This window comes from Trachypithecus francoisi, unplaced genomic scaffold (genome assembly GCF_009764315.1).
Source record: "Trachypithecus francoisi isolate TF-2019V2 unplaced genomic scaffold, Tfra_2.0 Lachesis_group6, whole genome shotgun sequence".
Lineage (NCBI taxonomy): Eukaryota > Metazoa > Chordata > Mammalia > Primates > Cercopithecidae > Trachypithecus > Trachypithecus francoisi.
This window is the reverse complement of record NW_022681471.1, coordinates 65,801,729-65,821,273: the sequence shown is the minus strand read 5'-3', so window position 1 is coordinate 65,821,273 and position 19,545 is coordinate 65,801,729. Positions and strand designations below refer to the sequence as shown.

The 19,545-nt window shown below is 36.4% G+C and overlaps 1 protein-coding gene across 1 annotated transcript in view; it reads right to left on the bottom strand.

The window, feature by feature from the left end:
* ATRX (ATRX chromatin remodeler) overlaps positions 1-19,545 on the bottom strand; it is a 331,194-nt gene that overhangs the window by 106,597 nt on the left and 205,052 nt on the right. The window contains 4 exon segments of the mRNA XM_033201745.1: positions 1,718-1,871; positions 7,548-7,717; positions 7,852-7,940; positions 8,550-8,680. Coding sequence (XP_033057636.1) covers positions 1,718-1,871; positions 7,548-7,717; positions 7,852-7,940; positions 8,550-8,680 — 544 coding nt within the window.

The following is a 19,545-nucleotide window of genomic DNA, read 5'->3' as shown; positions in this document are numbered from 1 at the left end:
TACAGTGAAAAAGGAAAAAAGTTGTTAGGATTAAATGTCTATACGAATGGTTCTCTCTATTAACCTTTTCCAGTTGCAGACAATATGAAGAACTCTTTTGTTTCTGAGACCATATTTTGAGATTTTTTTAAACATAAAAGATTATTTTAGCCTTATTTAAAAATTTTATTGAAAGCATCTCAAGCTGAGCGCGGTGGCTCACACCTGTAATCCCAGCATTTTGGGAGGCTGAGGCAGGTGGATCACCTGAGGTCAGAAGTTCAAGACCAGCCGGGCCAACATGGTGAAACCATGTCTCTATTAAAAATACAAAATTAGCTGGGCATGATGGTGTGTGCCTGTAATCCCAGCTACTCAGGAGGCAAGGCTGGAGAATCACTTGTACCCAGGAAGCAGAGGTGATTTCAGTGAGCTGAGATTGCACTGCTGCACTCCAGCCTGGATAACAAGAGCAAAACCTCGTCTCAAAAAAAAAAAAACCGAAAAAACAAAAAGCATCTCAGATACCTTTTAAAAATCGTTTATAATCAGATGTTGGGACCTAGCAGCCTAGACAATAAGTCTGGTTCAAAACTTTAAAAAATATGTTTTTGGAGGCCAGGTGTGGTGGCTCATGCCTGTAATCCCAGCACTTTGGGAGGCTGAGGCAGGCGGATCACCTGACGTCAGGAGTTCGAGACCAGCCTGACCAACAAGAAGGAACTCTGTCTCTACTAAAAATACAAAATTAGCTGGGCATGGTGGTGCGTGCGTGTAATCCCAGCTACTCAGGAGGCTGACGCAGGAGAATCACTTGAACCTGGGAGGTGGAGGTTGCGGCGAGCCGAGATCGCACCATTGCACTCCAGCCTGGGCAACAACAGCAAAACTCCATCTCAAAGGGAGTGAAGATGCAAAGAAGGGAATGGGCAAAAATGTTAGAAGTGGAACAAAAAACAAAGAATAAATGATAAAGAAAGAATAATTGGGCTGAGTGTGGTGGCTCACACCTGTAATCCCAGCACTTTGGGAGGCTGAGGCACGCAGATTACTTGAGCTCAAGAGGTCACGACCAGCCTGGGCAAAAACAGTGAAACCCTGTCCCTGCTAAAAATAAAAAAACTAGCTGGGTATGGTGGCATGTGCCTGTGATCCCAGCTACTGGAGAGGCTGAGGTGGAAGGATCACCTGAGCCTGGGAGGTCAAGACTGCAGTAAGCCGTGATTGTGCCGCTGTACTCCAGCCTGGGCAACAGAGCAAGACTCTGTCTCGTGATGAAGAAAAAAAAAAAAGAAGAAGAATAAAGAATAATCAAGCAGGTGAAATAAAATACAGCCTGAGAGATGTCCACTGGATTTGAGGATTAGAAGGTCACTAGTGACTTTACAGGGGGAAATCTCAGTAAAGCAACAGGGTAGAAGCCACACTACATAAACCGAAAAATGATTTTGAAGATGGAGAAACACAAATTTCCACTAAGAGCTCTACCCAAGGAAATAAGTTCAAGTTGAAATAGCTAGAAGCAAAAATTTACACTGAAGAAATAACCTGAATATGCAATCAGAACTAGTGGCTTACAAAAAAGATAGTTGCCTGTATTGGCCTAGCACTATAATGATCAAATAAATCACATTTTAGGAAGGAAGGAAAAGCAACAGATTTGTTCAAATACATTGTTTAAGCAATAAAAACATTATCAAAAGATTCATTTATATAATAAATATGGTAAAGCACTTACACTTTATCCCCAATTTCCTCTGCCATTCGAAGAATTTCAAAGAGAAGTACCATTTTTCCAGAATGCTCTAAAACCTCAGCATCAGCATCTGTAACAAAATCTTTGTACCAGTCTGGAGCTGGGCTGCTTGGATTAGAAGAGGAAGTAGCTTTACCTAAATAAGACAAATGGAACATAAGTAGGTAAATTAGAAAAGAAATGGGAAGAGAGGCAAGAGAGACAGAAAAAGACCTACCCATGGGGAGAGTAAGAAAGTAAGAAACTGATGGGGACTTGGGAGAGGGGAGGGAAAAAAGACACAGGCAGGCACACACACACATACAGCACAGAAAGACAGAGACTATCCCAGAAGAGTGAGCTCTAGATAGAAAAAGGGAAAGGAAGGAGATGCCAAACAAGAGAACAAGCAAGAGATTGACTCTGAGAGAGTGCAAGTGTAAGAGACAAACCCTCGTGGTAGGAGTAGAGCTCAGAAAGACAGAGACCCAAAGAGATGAGAAACCATCCCGTCCCACCAGGCCCTAAGAGAGTAAAACGCCCCCAAACATACTCCATGAGACAGGAATCAACAGAGATGGAAAGGCTCAGTCATCACGACAGAAAAAGACCTTGGGGGTAGAAACATTTCACTGTGCTACTAGGATCTGGAAACCACCAACAAGAATTGACCCCAGAATCGGCATATCATAGTAAATGATTTTGTTCTTATATATTTTCCTCACAAACTTTGACTATGAAAGGTGGAAGGAGAAAGTAGCATAAAATAATTTATTAAAGATTTAAACATAGTTTGATTCAAAATAAGAAATATGCAGGTTTAGCATGTTTATACACTTTCCCAATTGCTTTTTAATACAAAGTATTTTAAAATATATTTTTGTTACAAAAATTTAAATACTCAGAAAAGTATATAAGAGATAAGAAACAAATGTGCTTCCACATTCCATCTTCATCAAATTTTAACACTGTTAAAACTTCGGATGAAGCTGAAGCCTAATAATCCGAAGCCTAATATAAGATCCTACATGATCCCATTCTCTTTCCTTCCTTCTTTTCCAACAGGTAACTAAACCCCTAAATTATATATTTACCCTTTTTTGCATATGTTTTATGTTTTTTACTGCATGTGTATCACTAAACTGTACAAATGGCTATACTGTTTGTAAAATCCTACAAATTACTTTTTCACTCAAAGCGAGACTTACTCATGCTTGTCATGGAGTTCCCGTTCAATCATTCTAACTACCATGCAGTATTCCACTGCATGAATACACTATCATTTATTAGTTCTCCTCATAGACATCTAGATTATTTCTTGTTTTTGGCTAATAGGAAATGACTGCAATGAATGCTAATTGCTGAGTATATTTTTCTTAAATACGGTGTATTTTAAGTTTTAAATTTTCTGGCATAAAGTTATGATTAGGAATTTTAAAATATCATTTTAGACATATGTATAGTCTTTATCAAATACTTCTATCATCAGAAGTTCTTGAGAATCTAATCATGCCATTTATTTTGTATGCTAACTTTCCTCAGGTTGCCTACTAATACTTTCTGTTCCTAGCTTTTCCTAAGGTTATTTTCTCAGGTGTAGCTACAATCTGTGAAATTTCTAGGTAGCCCTAGTTAACGTCATATTATTCCAGAGTGATTCTACATTTGATTCTACCAGGTCTCTAGGGAATCACCAACTGAGAATTACTTGTGAAGTTAATATTTCAGCTTAGGATTTTTTTAGAATATATGAGTAACATAAATTCAAACCATAAAGTATGTGAGGTAAAGGTCATGACCGTAAATTCAATGAAACTATTTTTCCCAACCAAGAGCCCCGGCTGAAATAGATAAACTTCCTTGTCAACTCCCTGAATTGTCCATGGGATTGTAAACTTTAAAGGGATTCGGCTTTGAGAAGGGGTCAGAGAACTCTCCAACTTATAGAGGGCTTGAAGTCTCAAATTCTGTCCCTGGATAAATGAAAATCAAAGCTGCTAGTCTCAAGACTAGCATCTCCCTAGGATTTCCATAGCATACCTTCTTCAATTACCATTTAGGCTTATCAGTTCCCTCCTTATGTCTGGGCATATAGTAAGCACTTTATAAATATCTGTTGAGTGAATAAATATGGTATATTAGTACTAATATTATGGCTCTACATCATATACAAGGATTCTGTCACAAAAGTTTATATCTATACAATTAATTACACACGTTTTAAAATGCAAATGCTTACCAATGAAGCTTACTCTAAAAATACTTAAGTAATAATAAATCTACACTTTGAAGTAATTTACATAGTCATTTCGTGATCACAAACTCTCCTTCTAATAAACATTTAAAACACAGAAATGGGGATGATGTAAGCTAAACTTAAATGACTCATTCAAGATGCTGCTTCTCAGAAAAATGAGAAAGCTACTACAAAAGGATTAAAGCAAACAGTAACTCTTTGATGTGAAAATAAAATATGTGGCAAAAATCATATTGTAGCACAATTATAGCTAGTTAATTATTTAATATCCATTTCAAATTCCAGGTACAACATTGTCAGCCCCTTAATACTTCCCTCAGATTTTGAGACCGACGTGCTGTCTACTGCGCTAAGGAGGCGGACTAGCCCCTTAATACTTCCCTCAGATTTTGAGACCGACGTGCTGTCTACTGCGCTAAGGAGGCGGACTAGCCCCTTAATACTTCCCTCAGATTTTGAGACCGACGTGCTGTCTACTGCGCTAAGGAGGCGGACTAGCCCCTTAATACTTCTTATTCAGATTTTCTTATATTTACTGTAAGAAAGTAATTTTTTTAAAGTTATACAGTACCAGCTATGTATATCCATACATTATGATCCACTCCGTTTTATATGGAGTTAACTCAGATGCAAAGAAAAAAATAAATTCTTATTATCTATTAGTTCTGGAGAATGCTTCTAATATACTATACAGGTACATAAGCTACAAAAATATATAAAATATATCCATATACAAATGACTTATATTTGATTGCACACAACTGAAATGAAACAAAAATCCTAGACAAGTGGTCAAAATTTGTCTTTTGGAACTGATGGCCTTCCCTGCATGTTTTCGGGCTCATGACACGTAGCCTCCTACATTCTGCCCCCAGTGCTTTCCAACCCATTCACATTATGGCATATGTAAAAACTGTTAATGCTTATATAGTAGACCAGGAAAAATAGAAGAGACTACTCATTTATGGAGGCAAACCAGCTGCCTCACATTCCAATTGTACTCCCAAGTGATGAAGGATCAATATCTCAGTACACTTAAAAAAAAAAAATCTCAGTATACTCTTACATAACCCATTTATAGCACAGGACAATGCACACTGACTGGTCTACTCTTCTGCTCCTCCTAGCCATAAGTTATGAGAAAAAAATTCAACAAGAGTATTTTAAGAAAATAATTTCCAGGAACATGTAAACTTTATATATTTTTAACTAACATATGAGAGACCGAGGAATTTATGTGGAAAAGGCAGATTGGGGCAGCGGGGAAGGAGATACAGGAACTTTTCACTGCCTTAAATTACACTATAATAATGTATTATTCTGATAAAAATATTCTTTATATCTATTCAGAAGATGAACACTGATAGTAAACTGCTTTTATGGTGTAACAGAAGAGAAGAATGAGAAGAGAAATTTTGTAGTTTAATTTTCACTATTCCCCTGATTTCTTAAGAGAAGTCAGAGTCTATTGTTAGACTGCCATCTGTCTATTACATGGAAGTACTGAAGAGAGAAATGTTTATAAAGAAATCAAGTTATAAAGAATTTATGACTAATTCCTCAAAAACAATTGCAACAGAAACAAAAATTGACAACTGGGACCTAATTAAACTAAAGAGCTTCTGCACAGCAAAAACAAAAAACAAACAAAAAAAACACAAAATAACAAAAAAAACTATCAACAGAGTAAACAGAAAACCTACAGAATGAGAGAAAATAGTCACAAACTATGTATCCAACAATGGTCTAATATCCAGAATCCATAAGGAACTTAATTCAACAGCAAAAAAAAACTCCATTAAAAAGTGGGCAAAAGACAAGAAGAGATACTTCTCAAAAGAGAACACACAGGCAGCCAACAAACATGAAAAAATGCTCATCATCATTAATCACAGGAGAAATGCAAATCCAAACCACAATGAGATACGATCTCACACCAGTCAGAATAGCTATTATTAAAAAGTCAAAAAACAGCAGATGCTGGAGAAGGGGCAAAGAAAAGGGAACATTATGTTGCTGGGAATGTAAATTAGTTAACCACCTATGGAAGGCAGTTTAGAGATTTCTCAAAGAACTTAAAGCAGAACTGCAATTTGACCCAGCCGTCTCATTACAAGTATAAAACAAAAGGAAAATAAATCTACCAAAAAGACACATGTACTCATATACAGCACTATTCACAACAGCAAAAACATGGAATCAACCTAGGTGCCCGTCAACAGTGGATTGGATAAAGAAAATGTGGTACATATAAACCATGGAATATACACAGCCACAAAAAAGAACAAAATCATATCCTTTGCAGCAACAAGGATGCAGCTGGAGGCCATTATATACTAAGTGAATTAATACAGAAACAGCCAAATACTGTGTGTTCTCACATATAAGTAAGAGCTAAACACTGGGTACACATGGATATAAAGAGGAGAGCGACAGACATGGAGGACTACTAGAGTGGGGAGAGAGAAAGGGGGCAAAGACTGAAAAACTAACTACTGAGTACTATGTTCAGTACCTGGGGATGGAATCAATCACACCCCAAAGCTAAGCATCATGGAATATACCCATGTTAATCAACTAGCATATGTACCCCCGAATATAAAAGTTGAAATTATAAAAAATAAAATTAAAATAATTAATCACTAAGTTATTTCAGCTGTAGGCCTGAGACCAGCCAAGTTTATTTGATCACAGGATCACTAACCTAGTTGGCCCCCACAACTCTCTTCTCCTTACAGTTAATGACTTTGCTCCACAACTCCCAAATGCCAAATATTTAGAGCCACTACCTTGTTCTCTCTTCATAGTATCTGCTACTTCAAATAGGCAGATATTTGGTCCCAGTTTTTAAGCTCCTAGACATACAGGCTGCACTAGTAGGATACAGTGTCTCAACACTAATCCTTCAACTCATATATAGGTAAAGACAACTTAAACCACTGCAGAATTCAGTCTAAGACTTCACTTTCATGCATAAGAGAGACAGAAAGAAAAACAAGAGGTGATACAAACTGTACATAATATACAGGAAACCTAAAGTAGATAATTGCAGATTATGAAGGATCACAAAGGAAAAAGATTAAATGATTAAAATAGTTTTATTGTATAATACTGACTAAAACTTAACTACAATCACACTTGATCATCTGAAATGTTCCATTTATTCCATACAGTTAAGTGAAAATATTACGGTGGCTTTGAGATTAGACATATCTAGGTCTGAATTCCAGTTCTCCTACTCATTTTTAAAACTATCAACTACATTGCAAGCCTGCTCAAGAATTCAGTTAGCTAACACATGTAGTTAAAATAATAGAGTTTAGGTATATACAAGTAAATAAACATTAGTTTTTCTTTTTACCTTTCCTCCCAAATACCAGAGAGCGCAGAGTAGCTTGCTTATAATTAAAGATTCATAAGATATTTACTGTAATTATGAGTACTTGATTAGACTCATCAATTGAGGAAAGAAATTCCTTTGAGTCAATTAGTCAGGTAAGTGACTGAAAAAGGACTAACGACATGACATTTTGCAAATCACTGTTCCATGATAAAGACAACATTCATTAGACTCACTTTCTTCCAGCTTTAAAGAAACAGAAGGATTGTTTCCTGTTTCATCCACATTTCCTTCACCACCTCCCCGAGATCTTGAATTCCACACCTTAATCACTTCAACATCATTGTCACTGCCACTTCCACTTGAGCTACTATCTTTTTTTCCCTTTTTCCCTTTTTTCTTCTTTCTAAAAAAAAAAAAAAACTTCAGATTGTTAGAAAAGCATAGGAAAGATATAAATGCCAATTATAAGAGGTCAATCAGCAAGTAGGGGTTTTAACTTTGTCAATACAGCAGAGCACGAAAAAGTATTCAATTTACTTTGTATAATCATCGGAGCTTAAACTCATGGAGGTTTCATCAGAATCTGAGGCTATAAATTCATCCATACTGTCTTCGTCAAAATAACCCTAGAGAAAAAAAATGACCACTATTTTAATAGAATATCTCAAATTATATTGGAAATTATAATGATGTTCATTTAAGAATAAGTTAATTGGCATGAGCTAAGGAAGGACTGAGGAACTATTGCAGATTTTAGTAGACAAAGAGACAGGACAGATACGCTTACTAAATGCAACAGGAGGTCCTAGATTGGATCATGGAAAACAAAAAAGACATAAGTAAAAACACTGAAGAAATCCAAATAAAGTCTGCCATTTAGTTAATAGTATTGTACCAAAGTTAATTTCTTAGTTTTGATAACTTTACTAATGCAACATGCTGATATTAGAGGAAACTGGGTCAAAGGTATAGGGGAATTCTCACAACTATTTTTGCAACTTTTCTATAAGTATAAAATTATTTCAAAATAAAAAGTTTTTAAAAATGGGCTCAACAAAATAACATTTAACACTCCTTCTATAATCATAATATATGCAAGACATATAGAAGTTAGAAATAAGACATAGAATAGAACAAAGCAATAGAAAATTTGAATATATAGTCTGTAGGTCAATTTTTCTTCTAAGTTTATTCTGCTTTCAATAGATGCTTTTAAACTAAGTTACCTGACTTACCTTATTTTCTTTGCTAATGTAGTCTAGCTGCAAACACCAAGGATGAGTCCATATTCTACTTAACATCTGAAAATCTTGGAAAAGCTTTGCACCTGCCTTTCCTCTTCCACCTTCACTATTATTGCCCACACCTGATCAAAAGAAATATTGTTAAAGACACAAAAATTGTCTATATCAACCAAGTTTCTAGATTAGGAGTTTTAATCTTGTGACATAAACCCTTTTGGCAGTGTAGAGAAGCTTATAAACTCTCTTTCTTAGAATATCGTTTTGAAACACGTAAAACAAATAGGATTACCAAAGAAACCCATCATATAGAAATTATCAAAATATTAAAGAACAAATTTGTACTACAGAAATACGTGCTTTGTAAAATTAATGCATTAAGTAACAAAATATGCACAGGTTTAATAAATACCTAAAATTCTGAAGTACTGATAAACATAAATGATTTTGAGGTATCAGGAACAACATGTAAAAATAGTTCTGATTTCTATTGGTAACAAAGTCATGGTTATCACTTAACACTACTATAGATTGCTGCCTCTATTCATCACTGGGAAAAATGCTGCTGCTTTAGCTAGAGGTTAAGGGAAATTAATACATAACTTTTTTCTTATCCAGGTACATATAATCACCTAAATTCTATCCATGGACCCTAGATTACAAACGCCTGTTATAAATAAACTTCGCTCCATGCAGATCATCCTTTACTGACTCTCGTCAACCATGCTCACTCAAAAAAAATTACTTCTAGGGCAGTGACAGTAGCTCACACCTGTGATCACAGCACTTTGGGAGGCTGAGGCAGGAGGACCGCTTGAGACCAGGAGTTCAAGACAGGCCTGGACAACACAGCGAGACTCCGTCTCTACCAAAAAAAAAAAACCAAAAACATTAGCCAGGTATGATGGCACACAACTATAGCCCTAGATACCCTATATATTTGGGAGGCTGACGTGGGATAATCACTTGAGCCCAGGAGTTTGAGGTTACAATGAGCTATGATTGCACCACTGCACTCCAGCCTGGGTGACAGAGCAAACCTTGTCTCCTAAAAAAAAGATCTTCCAAAAATTATGCTTTTGATATACATAAAATGTAAATATTAGCGTTGCTCTATCCAGAATAATTTCAACAGAATTATCATTTTCCTACAAAACATAAAGAAAATGAATGCACATTTCATTAATATAATAATATTATCAAGAAAGTAACATGCAAAAGAACAAAACTGATCAAAAGGAAAAAACAGCATTTAAGCAATAACATATTTTCCTATCCACGGTTTTAAACAATGTAAGTTGTTTAAATAATTAGCAAATTTGCCTCCATGAGTGAATGACAGAAAATTTAGTAGTGATATGAAACACTAATAATGCATAAAAATCTGCCGATTATTATTTTGCCTGATAGAGGTATTTCTATTGTGTAACAGAAATCACTGCTATAAAAATGAGGTATATAATTTCTTGGCATACAGCTGTTCACAATATTCACTTATAATTCTTTTTATTTCTGTCAGGTCGGTAGTGATATTCTTTTATTCCTTACTTTAGGTCATTTTTCTTTCTGTTTTTTTTTTTTTTTTGATACAGGGTCTTAACACTGTCACCCAGGCTAGAGTGAAGTGGTGCAATCACAGCTTACTGCAACCTCGAACTCCTGCGGGCTCAAGCCATCTGCCTGCCTTAGCCTCCCAAAAGCTGGTACTACAGGTGCATGCCACCAGGTTTGGCTAATTTTTTATTTATTTTTTATTTTTTGTAGAGACAGGGTCTCACTTTGTTGACCAGGCTGTTCTTAAACTCCTAGCTTTAAAGGATTGTTCTGCCTTGGCCTCCCAAAAGGCTGGGGTTAACAGGCATGATTCACTGTAGCCAGCGCTTATTTTAGCTGTGCCTTTTTTTTTTTTTTCATTACTTTGTAAGTGAAGGAAGGTTTGTCCATTATGTTAATCTTTTCAAAGAACCTACTTTTGGTTTCAATGATTTTCCCTACTGTTTTTCTGTTACCATATTTCTTTATTATTTCCTCCCTCTTGCTTGTTTTCGGTTTAATTTGTTCTTATTTTACTTTCTCAAAGTAGAAGGTTGGATTATAAATTTGAGATCTTTCTTCTTTTTTAATACAGGTATTTACCACCATACATTTCTCTATAAGTATTACTTAAGTTATATCCCATATTCTAGAACCCTGTGTTTTTGTTTTCATTAACCTCTAAGCATTTTTCAATTTCCCTTGTGATTTCTTCTTTGGTCCATTGGTTACTTAGGTATATGTTGTTTAATTTACATGTATTTGTAAATTTTTAAACTTTCCTTCAGTTATTGGTCTCTAATTTCATTTGAATGTGGTTAAAGAAAATACTTTAGTAATAAAAGGAAAATTTTAATGATAAATGCCTACATCAAAAAAAAAAAGATCTCAAATAAGGAATCTATCTTTACACCTCTAGGAGCTAGAAAAAGAATAAGCTAAACTCAAAGCTTGCAGAATGAAAGAAATAATTATCAAAGCATTAGTAAATCAAATAATAGATGATATAGAGAAAAAATCTGGTTTTTTGGAAAAAAAAAAAGGAAAGCCAACAAATCCTTAGCCTATTAAGAAAAAAGTGAGAAGACTCAAATAAATAAAATAGACATGAACACATTACAATCCAATGCCTCAGAAATAAAGAAGGAACATAAAGAACTAGTATGAAAAATTACATACCAAGAAGTTGAATAATCTACAGGAAATAAATCCCTACAAACATACAATATATCAACACTGAATAAAAAAGAAATAGCCTCAACAGACCAATTACAAATAAAGAGACTGAGGCTACTGGGGCTCTTATTTGGTTCCATAAGACTTTTAGGATTGTTTTTTCTAATTATATAAAAAATGACATTGGTATTTTGATAGAAATAGGTTTGAATCTGTAGATTGCTTTGGGTAGTATGGTCATTTTAATAATATTAATTCCTTTTTTTTTTTTTCCCTAGACGGAGTTTCGCTCTTGTTGCCCAGGATGGAGTACAGTGGCGCGATCTCGGCTCACTGCAACCTCAGCCTCCCGGCTTCAAGTCATTCTCCTGCCTCAGGCTCCCAACGTGACTACGGGTGCCTGCCACCATGCTCGGCTAATTTTTTTTTTTTTTTTTTGTATTTTTAGTAGAGACGGGGTTTTGCCACGTTGGCCAGGTTGGTCTCGAACTCCTGGCCTCAAGTGATCTGCCTGCCTCAGCCTCCCAAAGTGCTGGGATTACAGGCGTGAGCCACTATGCCTGGCCAATAATATTAATTCTTGAACAAAGCTGAAGGTACCACATTACTTGACTTCAAATTACCCTACAAGGCTACAGTAAACAAAACAGCATGGTACTGGTACAAAAATGGACACAAAGATCAATGAACAAAATACAGAACACAGAAATAGAGACACATACTGACAGTCAACTGACCTTTGACAAAGTCAACGAAAACATATACTCGGGAAAGGACACTCTTTTCAATAAATGGTTCTAAGAAAATTGGATTCCCACATGCAGAAGAATGAAACTGCACCATTATCTCTAACCACATGCAAAAATCAACACAAGATAGATTAAAGACTTAATGTAAGAGCTGAAACAATAAAAATACTAGAAGTAAACCTAGAGAAACTCATTCTGGACATTGCTCTAGGCAAATAATTCATCACTAAGACCTCAAAAGCAAAGTAACAAAAACAAAAATACACAAATGGGACTTAAATAAAAAGCTTCTGGCCGGGCACGGTGGCTCACGCCTGTAATCCTAGCACTTTGGGAGGCCGAGGCGGGCGGATCACAAGGTCAGGAGATCGAGACCACAGTGAAACCCTGTCTCTACTAAAAATACAAAAAATTAGCTGGGTGCGGTGGTGGGCGCCTGTAGTCCCAGCTACTCAGGAGGCTGAGGCAGGAGAATGGCGTGAACCCGGGAGGCGGAGCTTGCAGTGAGCTGAGATCCGGCCACTGCACTCCAGCCCGGGCAACAGAGTGAGACTCTGTCTCAAAAAAAAAAAAAAAAAAGCTTCTGTACAGCAAAACAAATTATTAACAGAGTGAACAGACAATCTGCAGAATGGGAGGAAATATTTCCAAACTATACACCCAACAGGGGACTGATATCTAGAATTTACAAGGAACTCAAACAACAACAAAAAACAAAACAAATAATTCCATTAAAAAGTGGGCAAAAGTCATAAATAGATATTCTTCAAAAGAAGATATAACAAATGGCCAACAAGCATATGGAAATATTCTCAACATCACTAAATGTTGGAAAAATGCAAATCAAAACCACAATGACGTATCTTCCCCAGTTAGAATGGCTATTATTAAAAAGTCAAAAAATAAATGCTGGCAAAGATGGGGAGGAAAAAGAATATGTTTACACTATTGGTGGGAATGTAAATTAGCACAAACTCCATGAAAAACAGTATGGAGATTACTCAAAGAACTAAAAATAGAACTAACATTTGATCCAGCAATCCCACTACTAGGTATCTACCAAGAGAAAAAGAGATCATTATATCAAAAAGATTTAAAAAAAAGATACCAGCATTTATATGTTTATCGTAGCACTATTCACAATAGCAAAGCTATGGAATCAACCTAAGTGTCTATCAAAAGATCAATAAAGAACATGTAGTATATATACACAGTGGAATACTATTTGGCCATAAAAAAGAACAAAAGCATGCCTTCTGCAGTAACAAGGATGGAACTGGAGGCCATTATCTTAAGTGAAACAACTGAGACACAGAAAGATAAATAGTGTCATGTTCTCCCTTATAAATGGGGCTAAATAATCTGAACACATGGATGTAGAGGGTGTAATGATACACAATGGAGACTTGGAAGGGTGGGGGGAAGGAGAAGAGTGAATGAGAAACTACTTAATGGGTAGAATGTACATTATTCTGTGGGTACACTAAAAGCCCTGACTTCACCACTACATAATATATCCATGTAACAAAATTACATATGTACCCCATAAATTTATATCAACAAAATTAAGATGGCTCATGCCTGTAATCCCAACACTTTGGGAGGCCCAGGTAGGTGGATCACCCAGTGTCAGGAGTTCGAGAACAGCCTGGCCAACATGGCAAAACTCCGTCTCTACTAAAAATACAAAAAATTAGCCAAGCATGGTGGTGGGCACCTGTAATCCCAGCTACTTGGAAGGCTGAGGCAAGAGAACTGCTTGAACCTGGGAGGCGGAGGCTACAGTGAGCTGAGATCACGCCACTGTACTCCAGCCTGGGAGACAGAGCAATACTCTGTCTCAAATAAAATAGAATAAAATAATTAAATTAAAAATAAAATTAAGAAAAAAGAAATAAGTAGTAATAAAAAAAACCTCCCAACAAAAAAAGAGCCCAGAACCAGATAGCTTGAAAACTGAATTCTACCAAACATTCAAAAAACAATGAATACCAATTCTTAAACTCTTCCAGAAAACAGAATTACAGGAAATACTTCCAAACTCTTTTTGCGAGGTAAGCATCACCCTGATACCAAAGGCAGACAAAGACACTGAAAGAAAAGAAAACTATAGGCCAATATCACTGATGAACATAGATATTAAAACCCTCAATAAACTACTAACTAACCCAATTCAACAACACATCAAAAAGTTTATACGCCAGGACCAAGTGGGATTTATTCCTGGGATGCAAGGTTGTTTTAACACATGTAAAGTAGCCAATGTGATACATCACGTTAACAAAATAAAAGATGAAAACGACATAATCATCTCAATAGATGAAGAAAAAGCATTTGGCAAAGTTCAAAATCCTTTCATGATAAAACCTCTCAACAAAATAGTTATACAAGGCTGAGCACAGTGGCTCATGTCTGTAATATCAGCACTTTGGGAGGTCGAGGCGGGTGGATCATGAGGTCAGGAGTTCAAGACCAGCCTGGCCAAGACAGTGAAACTCTGTCTCTACTAAAAAAACAAAAAATTTAGCCGGGCATGGTGGCAGGTGCCTGTAATGACAGCCACTCAGGAGGCTGAGGCAGAAAACTGCTTGAACTCCAGAGGTGGAGGTTGCAGTGAGCCGAGATCACACCACTGCACTCCAGCCTGGGCGACAGCGAGACTGGTCTCAAAAAAAAAAAAAAAAGGAAAAAGAAAAAAATAGCTATAGAAGGAAATTTCCTCGACATAATAAAGGCCATTTATGAAACTCCACAGGTCATATCACACTCCATGGGGAAAAATTAAAAGCTTTACCTCTAAGATCAGGAACAAGATAAGGATGCCCACCTCTCATCATTTCTCTTTAACACAGTACTGGAAGTACTACCAAGAGCAATTAGACAAGAAAAAACAAATAAAAGCCATCTGAATCAGAAATAAAGAATTAAATCATCCTAGTTTGCAGAGGACATGATCCTATATATAGAAATCCCTAAGGACTCCACTAAAAAACTGTTAGAACTAATAAGTTCAGTAACATGGAGGCTACAAAATCAACATACAAAACTCAGTTTCATTTCTTTACACGAAAATAACCAGAAAAAGAAAAGAAAACAATGCCATTTATAGTAGTATGAAAACAAACAAAATGGTTAGGAATAAATTGAACCAATGAAGTGAAAGATCTGTACACTGAAAACTGAAAACACTGACGAAAAGAAATTGAACACAATAGTCTAATTAAATTTTAGCAAAATTAATACTGTTAGAATGTATATACTACCCAAAGTGACATACAGATTCAACACAATCTCCATCAAAATTCCAAAGAAATTCACCTTGAAAAAAGAAAAGCAATCCTAAAATGTGTATGGAACCACAAAACCCCCCAATAGTGAATACAATTGTGACAAAGAAAATAAAGGTGGAGGCATTTCCTAGTTTCGATTATATTACAAAGCAAAGTAATTAAAACATTATGGTCGTCAGGTGCGGTGGCTCATGCCTGTAATCCCAGCACTTTGGCAGGCCAAGGCGCGTGGATCGGTTGAGGTCAGGAGTTCGAGAGCAGCCTGGCCAACATGGTGAAACCCTATCTCTACCAAAAATACAAAAATTAGCACTCCAGCCTGAGTGACATAGCAAGACTCTGTCTCAAAATAATAATAAAATAGGGGCCAGGCGCAGCGGCTCACGTCTGTAATCTCACCACTTTGGGAGGCTGAGGTGGGCCGATGACCTGAGGTCCTGAGTTTGAGACCAGCCTGGCCAACATGGCGAAACCCCATCTCTACTAAAAACACAAAAATTAGCTAGGCATCGTGGAGTGTGCCTGTAATCTCAGCTACATGGGAGGCTGAGGCAGGAGAATAGCTTGAGCCTGAGAGGCAGAGGTTGCAGTGAGCAGAGACTGTGCTATTGCACTCCATCCTGGCCTACAGAAGGAGACTCTGTCTCAATAATAATAATAATAATAATAATAATATTAACAAGAACAAGAACAATAACATTGAATACAAAAGGACTAAATTCTACAATCGAAAAACACAGACTGGCCAAATGGATGTAAAAACAACAGCCATTGGTCAGTTGTCTACCAAGAAATATACTTCTCCTATAAAAACACACAGAGACTAAAGTAAAGGGATGAAAAAAAAATATTCCATGCCAATGGAAACTGAAAAAGAGCCTATAAAAAAGTCACTATACTAGACAAAATAGATTTCAAGATAAAAACAGTAAGAAGAGAAAAAAAAGGTCACTATATACTAATAAAGAGGTAAGTTCAGCAAGATAATATAACTATTTTATTTATTTATTTAAAGACGGAGTCTCCCTCTGTCACCCAGGCTGCAGTGCAGTGGCGGGATCTTGGCTTACTGAAACCTCTGCCTCCCAGATTCAAGCGATTCTCCTGCCTCAGCCTCCAGAGTAGCTGGGATTACAGGGGCCCACCACCAACCCCGGTTAATTTTTGTATTTTTAGTAGAGACAGGGTTTCACCATGTCGGCCAGGCTAGTCTCAAACTTCTGACCCAAACTGATCTGCCCACCTCGGTCTCCCGAAGTGCTGGGATTACAGGCATGAGACACCATGCCCGGCCAGATATAATTATTTTAAATATATATGCACCCAACACTGGAGCAGCCAGATATACGAAGGAAACATTATTAGAGCGAGAGAGAGAGAGATAGGCCCCCAGTACAGTAATAGTGGAGACTTCAACACCACATTTTCAGTGTTGGACAGATAATCCAGACAGAAAATCAACAAAGAAATATCAGACTTAATCTGCACTACAGACCAAATACACAAAATAGATAATTAAAGAATATTTCATTTAATGGCTACATTATACATACTCTTCTCTCCAGCACATGGATCATTCTCAAGGAGACACCGTATGTTAAGCCAAAAATAGTATTTAAAATTCCAACAAATTGAAATCATATCAAGTATCTTCTCTGACCACAATGAATTAAAACTAGAAATCAGTAACAAGAGAAATTTTTGATATTCTAAACACATGAAAGTAAACAATATACTCTTGAATAACCAGTGGGTTAGTGAAGAAATTGAAAAAGAAATTAAAAATTTCTTGAAACAAATAATAATGGAAACACAACGTACCAAAACTGTGGGATACAGTGAAATCAGTACTCAGAGGGAAGTTTCTGTAAGCACCAACATCAAAGAAAGTAGAAAAACTTTGAATAAACAACCTAACGATGCATCTTAAGAAGTAAAAGCAAGAGAAGTAGAAAAGATCAATGAAACAAACACTTGGTTTTTTGAAAAGATAAAGTCCACAAACCTTAGCCAGACTTCTTAAGAAAAAAAAAGAGAGAATACCCAAATAAATGAAATCAAGATGGAAAAGGAGACATTAAAACTGATACCACAGAAATTTCAATGACCATCAGAGGCTACTATGATCAATTATACGCCAATAAACTGGAAAACCTAGAAGAAATGGACAAATTCCTAGACACATGCAATCTACTAAGATTGAATCAGGAAGAAATCCAAAACCCAAACAGACCAATAACAACTAATGAGATCAAAGTAATAATAAAAAGTTTCCAAAGCAAAGAAAACCTAGAGACCCCAATTTACCTAAATAATTTTCATTTTAGGTTCACGGGTACATGTACAGGTAAATTTACCCAATTTATGTGCACGTGTACCCCTGAACCTAAAATGAAAATGTAAAATAAAATAAACATATTATGGCATGTAAAGTCCCAACCCCACCCCCCAAAGAAAAACAAAAAAAATGAAAAGCCAGGTACCTAATACCTTCACTGCTGAATTTTACCAAACATTCCAAGAAGTACTAATTCCAATCCTCCTCAAACTATTCTGAAAAATAGAGAAGGAATACTTCCAAATTCTTTCTGAGACCAGTATTACAATGATACCAAAACCAAAAACACATCAAAAAAGAAATACAGGCTAATTTCCTCATGATCATTCATACAAAAATCCTCAATAAACTAGCAAAACAAATTGAACAACACATTAAAAAGGTCATTCATCATGACCAAGTGGGATTTATTCTAGGAAGGCAACGATGGCTCAGTTTATGGAAATCAGCCGAGTGCGATGGCTCATACCTGTAATCCCAGCACTTCGGGAGGTCGAGGTGGGAGGATCCCTTGAGCCCAGGAGTTCAAGACGAGCCTGGGCAACATAAAGAGACCTCAACTCTACAAAAAAAAAAAAAAAAAAAAAAAACATACATACATACATACCACATACACACATATAAATATATATACACACACATATGGAAATCAATCAATGTGATACATCATATCAACAAAATGAAGGATAAAAACCATATAATTATTTCAATTCATGTTGGAAACGCATGTGATAATATTCAACATCCCTTCATAATAAAAAGCCCTAAAAACCTGGGTATCAGAGGAACATACTTCAACATATTAAAACTATATACGACAGACCCACAGCTACTATCATACTGAATGGGAAAAAAACTGAAAGTCTTTGCTCTAAGATCTTGAACACTACAAGGATGCCCACTTTCACTACTGTTGTTCAACATCATACTGGAAGTCCTACTAAGAGTAATCAAAGAAGATAAAGAAACAAAGCACATACAAATGGGAAAGGAAGAAGTCAATTATCCTTGTTTGCAGATGACATGACCTTATAGTTAGAAAAAAAAAAAAAAAAAAAACTAAAGACTCCACCAAAAAAACTACTCAAACTGATCAATAATTTCAGTTAAGTGGCAAGTAACAAAATCAATACACAAAAATCATTGGCATTTCTATATGCCAACATGAACAATTTGAAGAAATCAAGAAAATAATCTTATTACAATAGCTACAATAAAATAAAATATTCAGAAATTAACTGAATTAAAGAAGTGAGGCAGGGCACAGTGGCTCATGCCTGTAATTCCAGCACTTTGGGAGATCAATGCGGGTGGATCGCTTGAAGCCAGGAATTCAAGACCAGCCTGGCCAACATGGCAAAACCCTGCCTCTACTAAAAATACAAAAATTAAAGGAGTGTGGTGATGCACACCTTTAATCCCAGCTACTCAGGAGGCTGAGGCACGAGAATCACTGAACCCAGAGGCGGAGGTTGCAGTGAGCCAAGATCGCACCACTGCACCCCAGCCTGGGTGACAGAATGAGACTCTGTCTCAAAAAAAAAAAAGAAGAAAGAAAGAAGAAAGAAAAAGAAGAAGAAGGAGGTGGAGGAGGAGAGGGGAGGAGGAAAAGGAGAAGAGGAAGAGGAGGAAGAGGAAGAGGAAGAAGAAGAAGAAGAAGAAGAAGAGAAGAAGAAGAAAAGAGTAGTAGTAGTAGAAGTAGTAGTAGTAGTAGTAGTAAAAGAACTCTACAATGAAAAATTAAACATCGATGGAAGAAATGGAAGAGGACACCAAAAAATTGAAAGACATTCCATGTTCACGGATCAAAAGAATCAATATTGTTAAAATGTCCACACCACCCAAAGCAATCTTCAGATTCAAAGCAATCCCTGTGAAATAAATACCAATGATATTCTTCACAG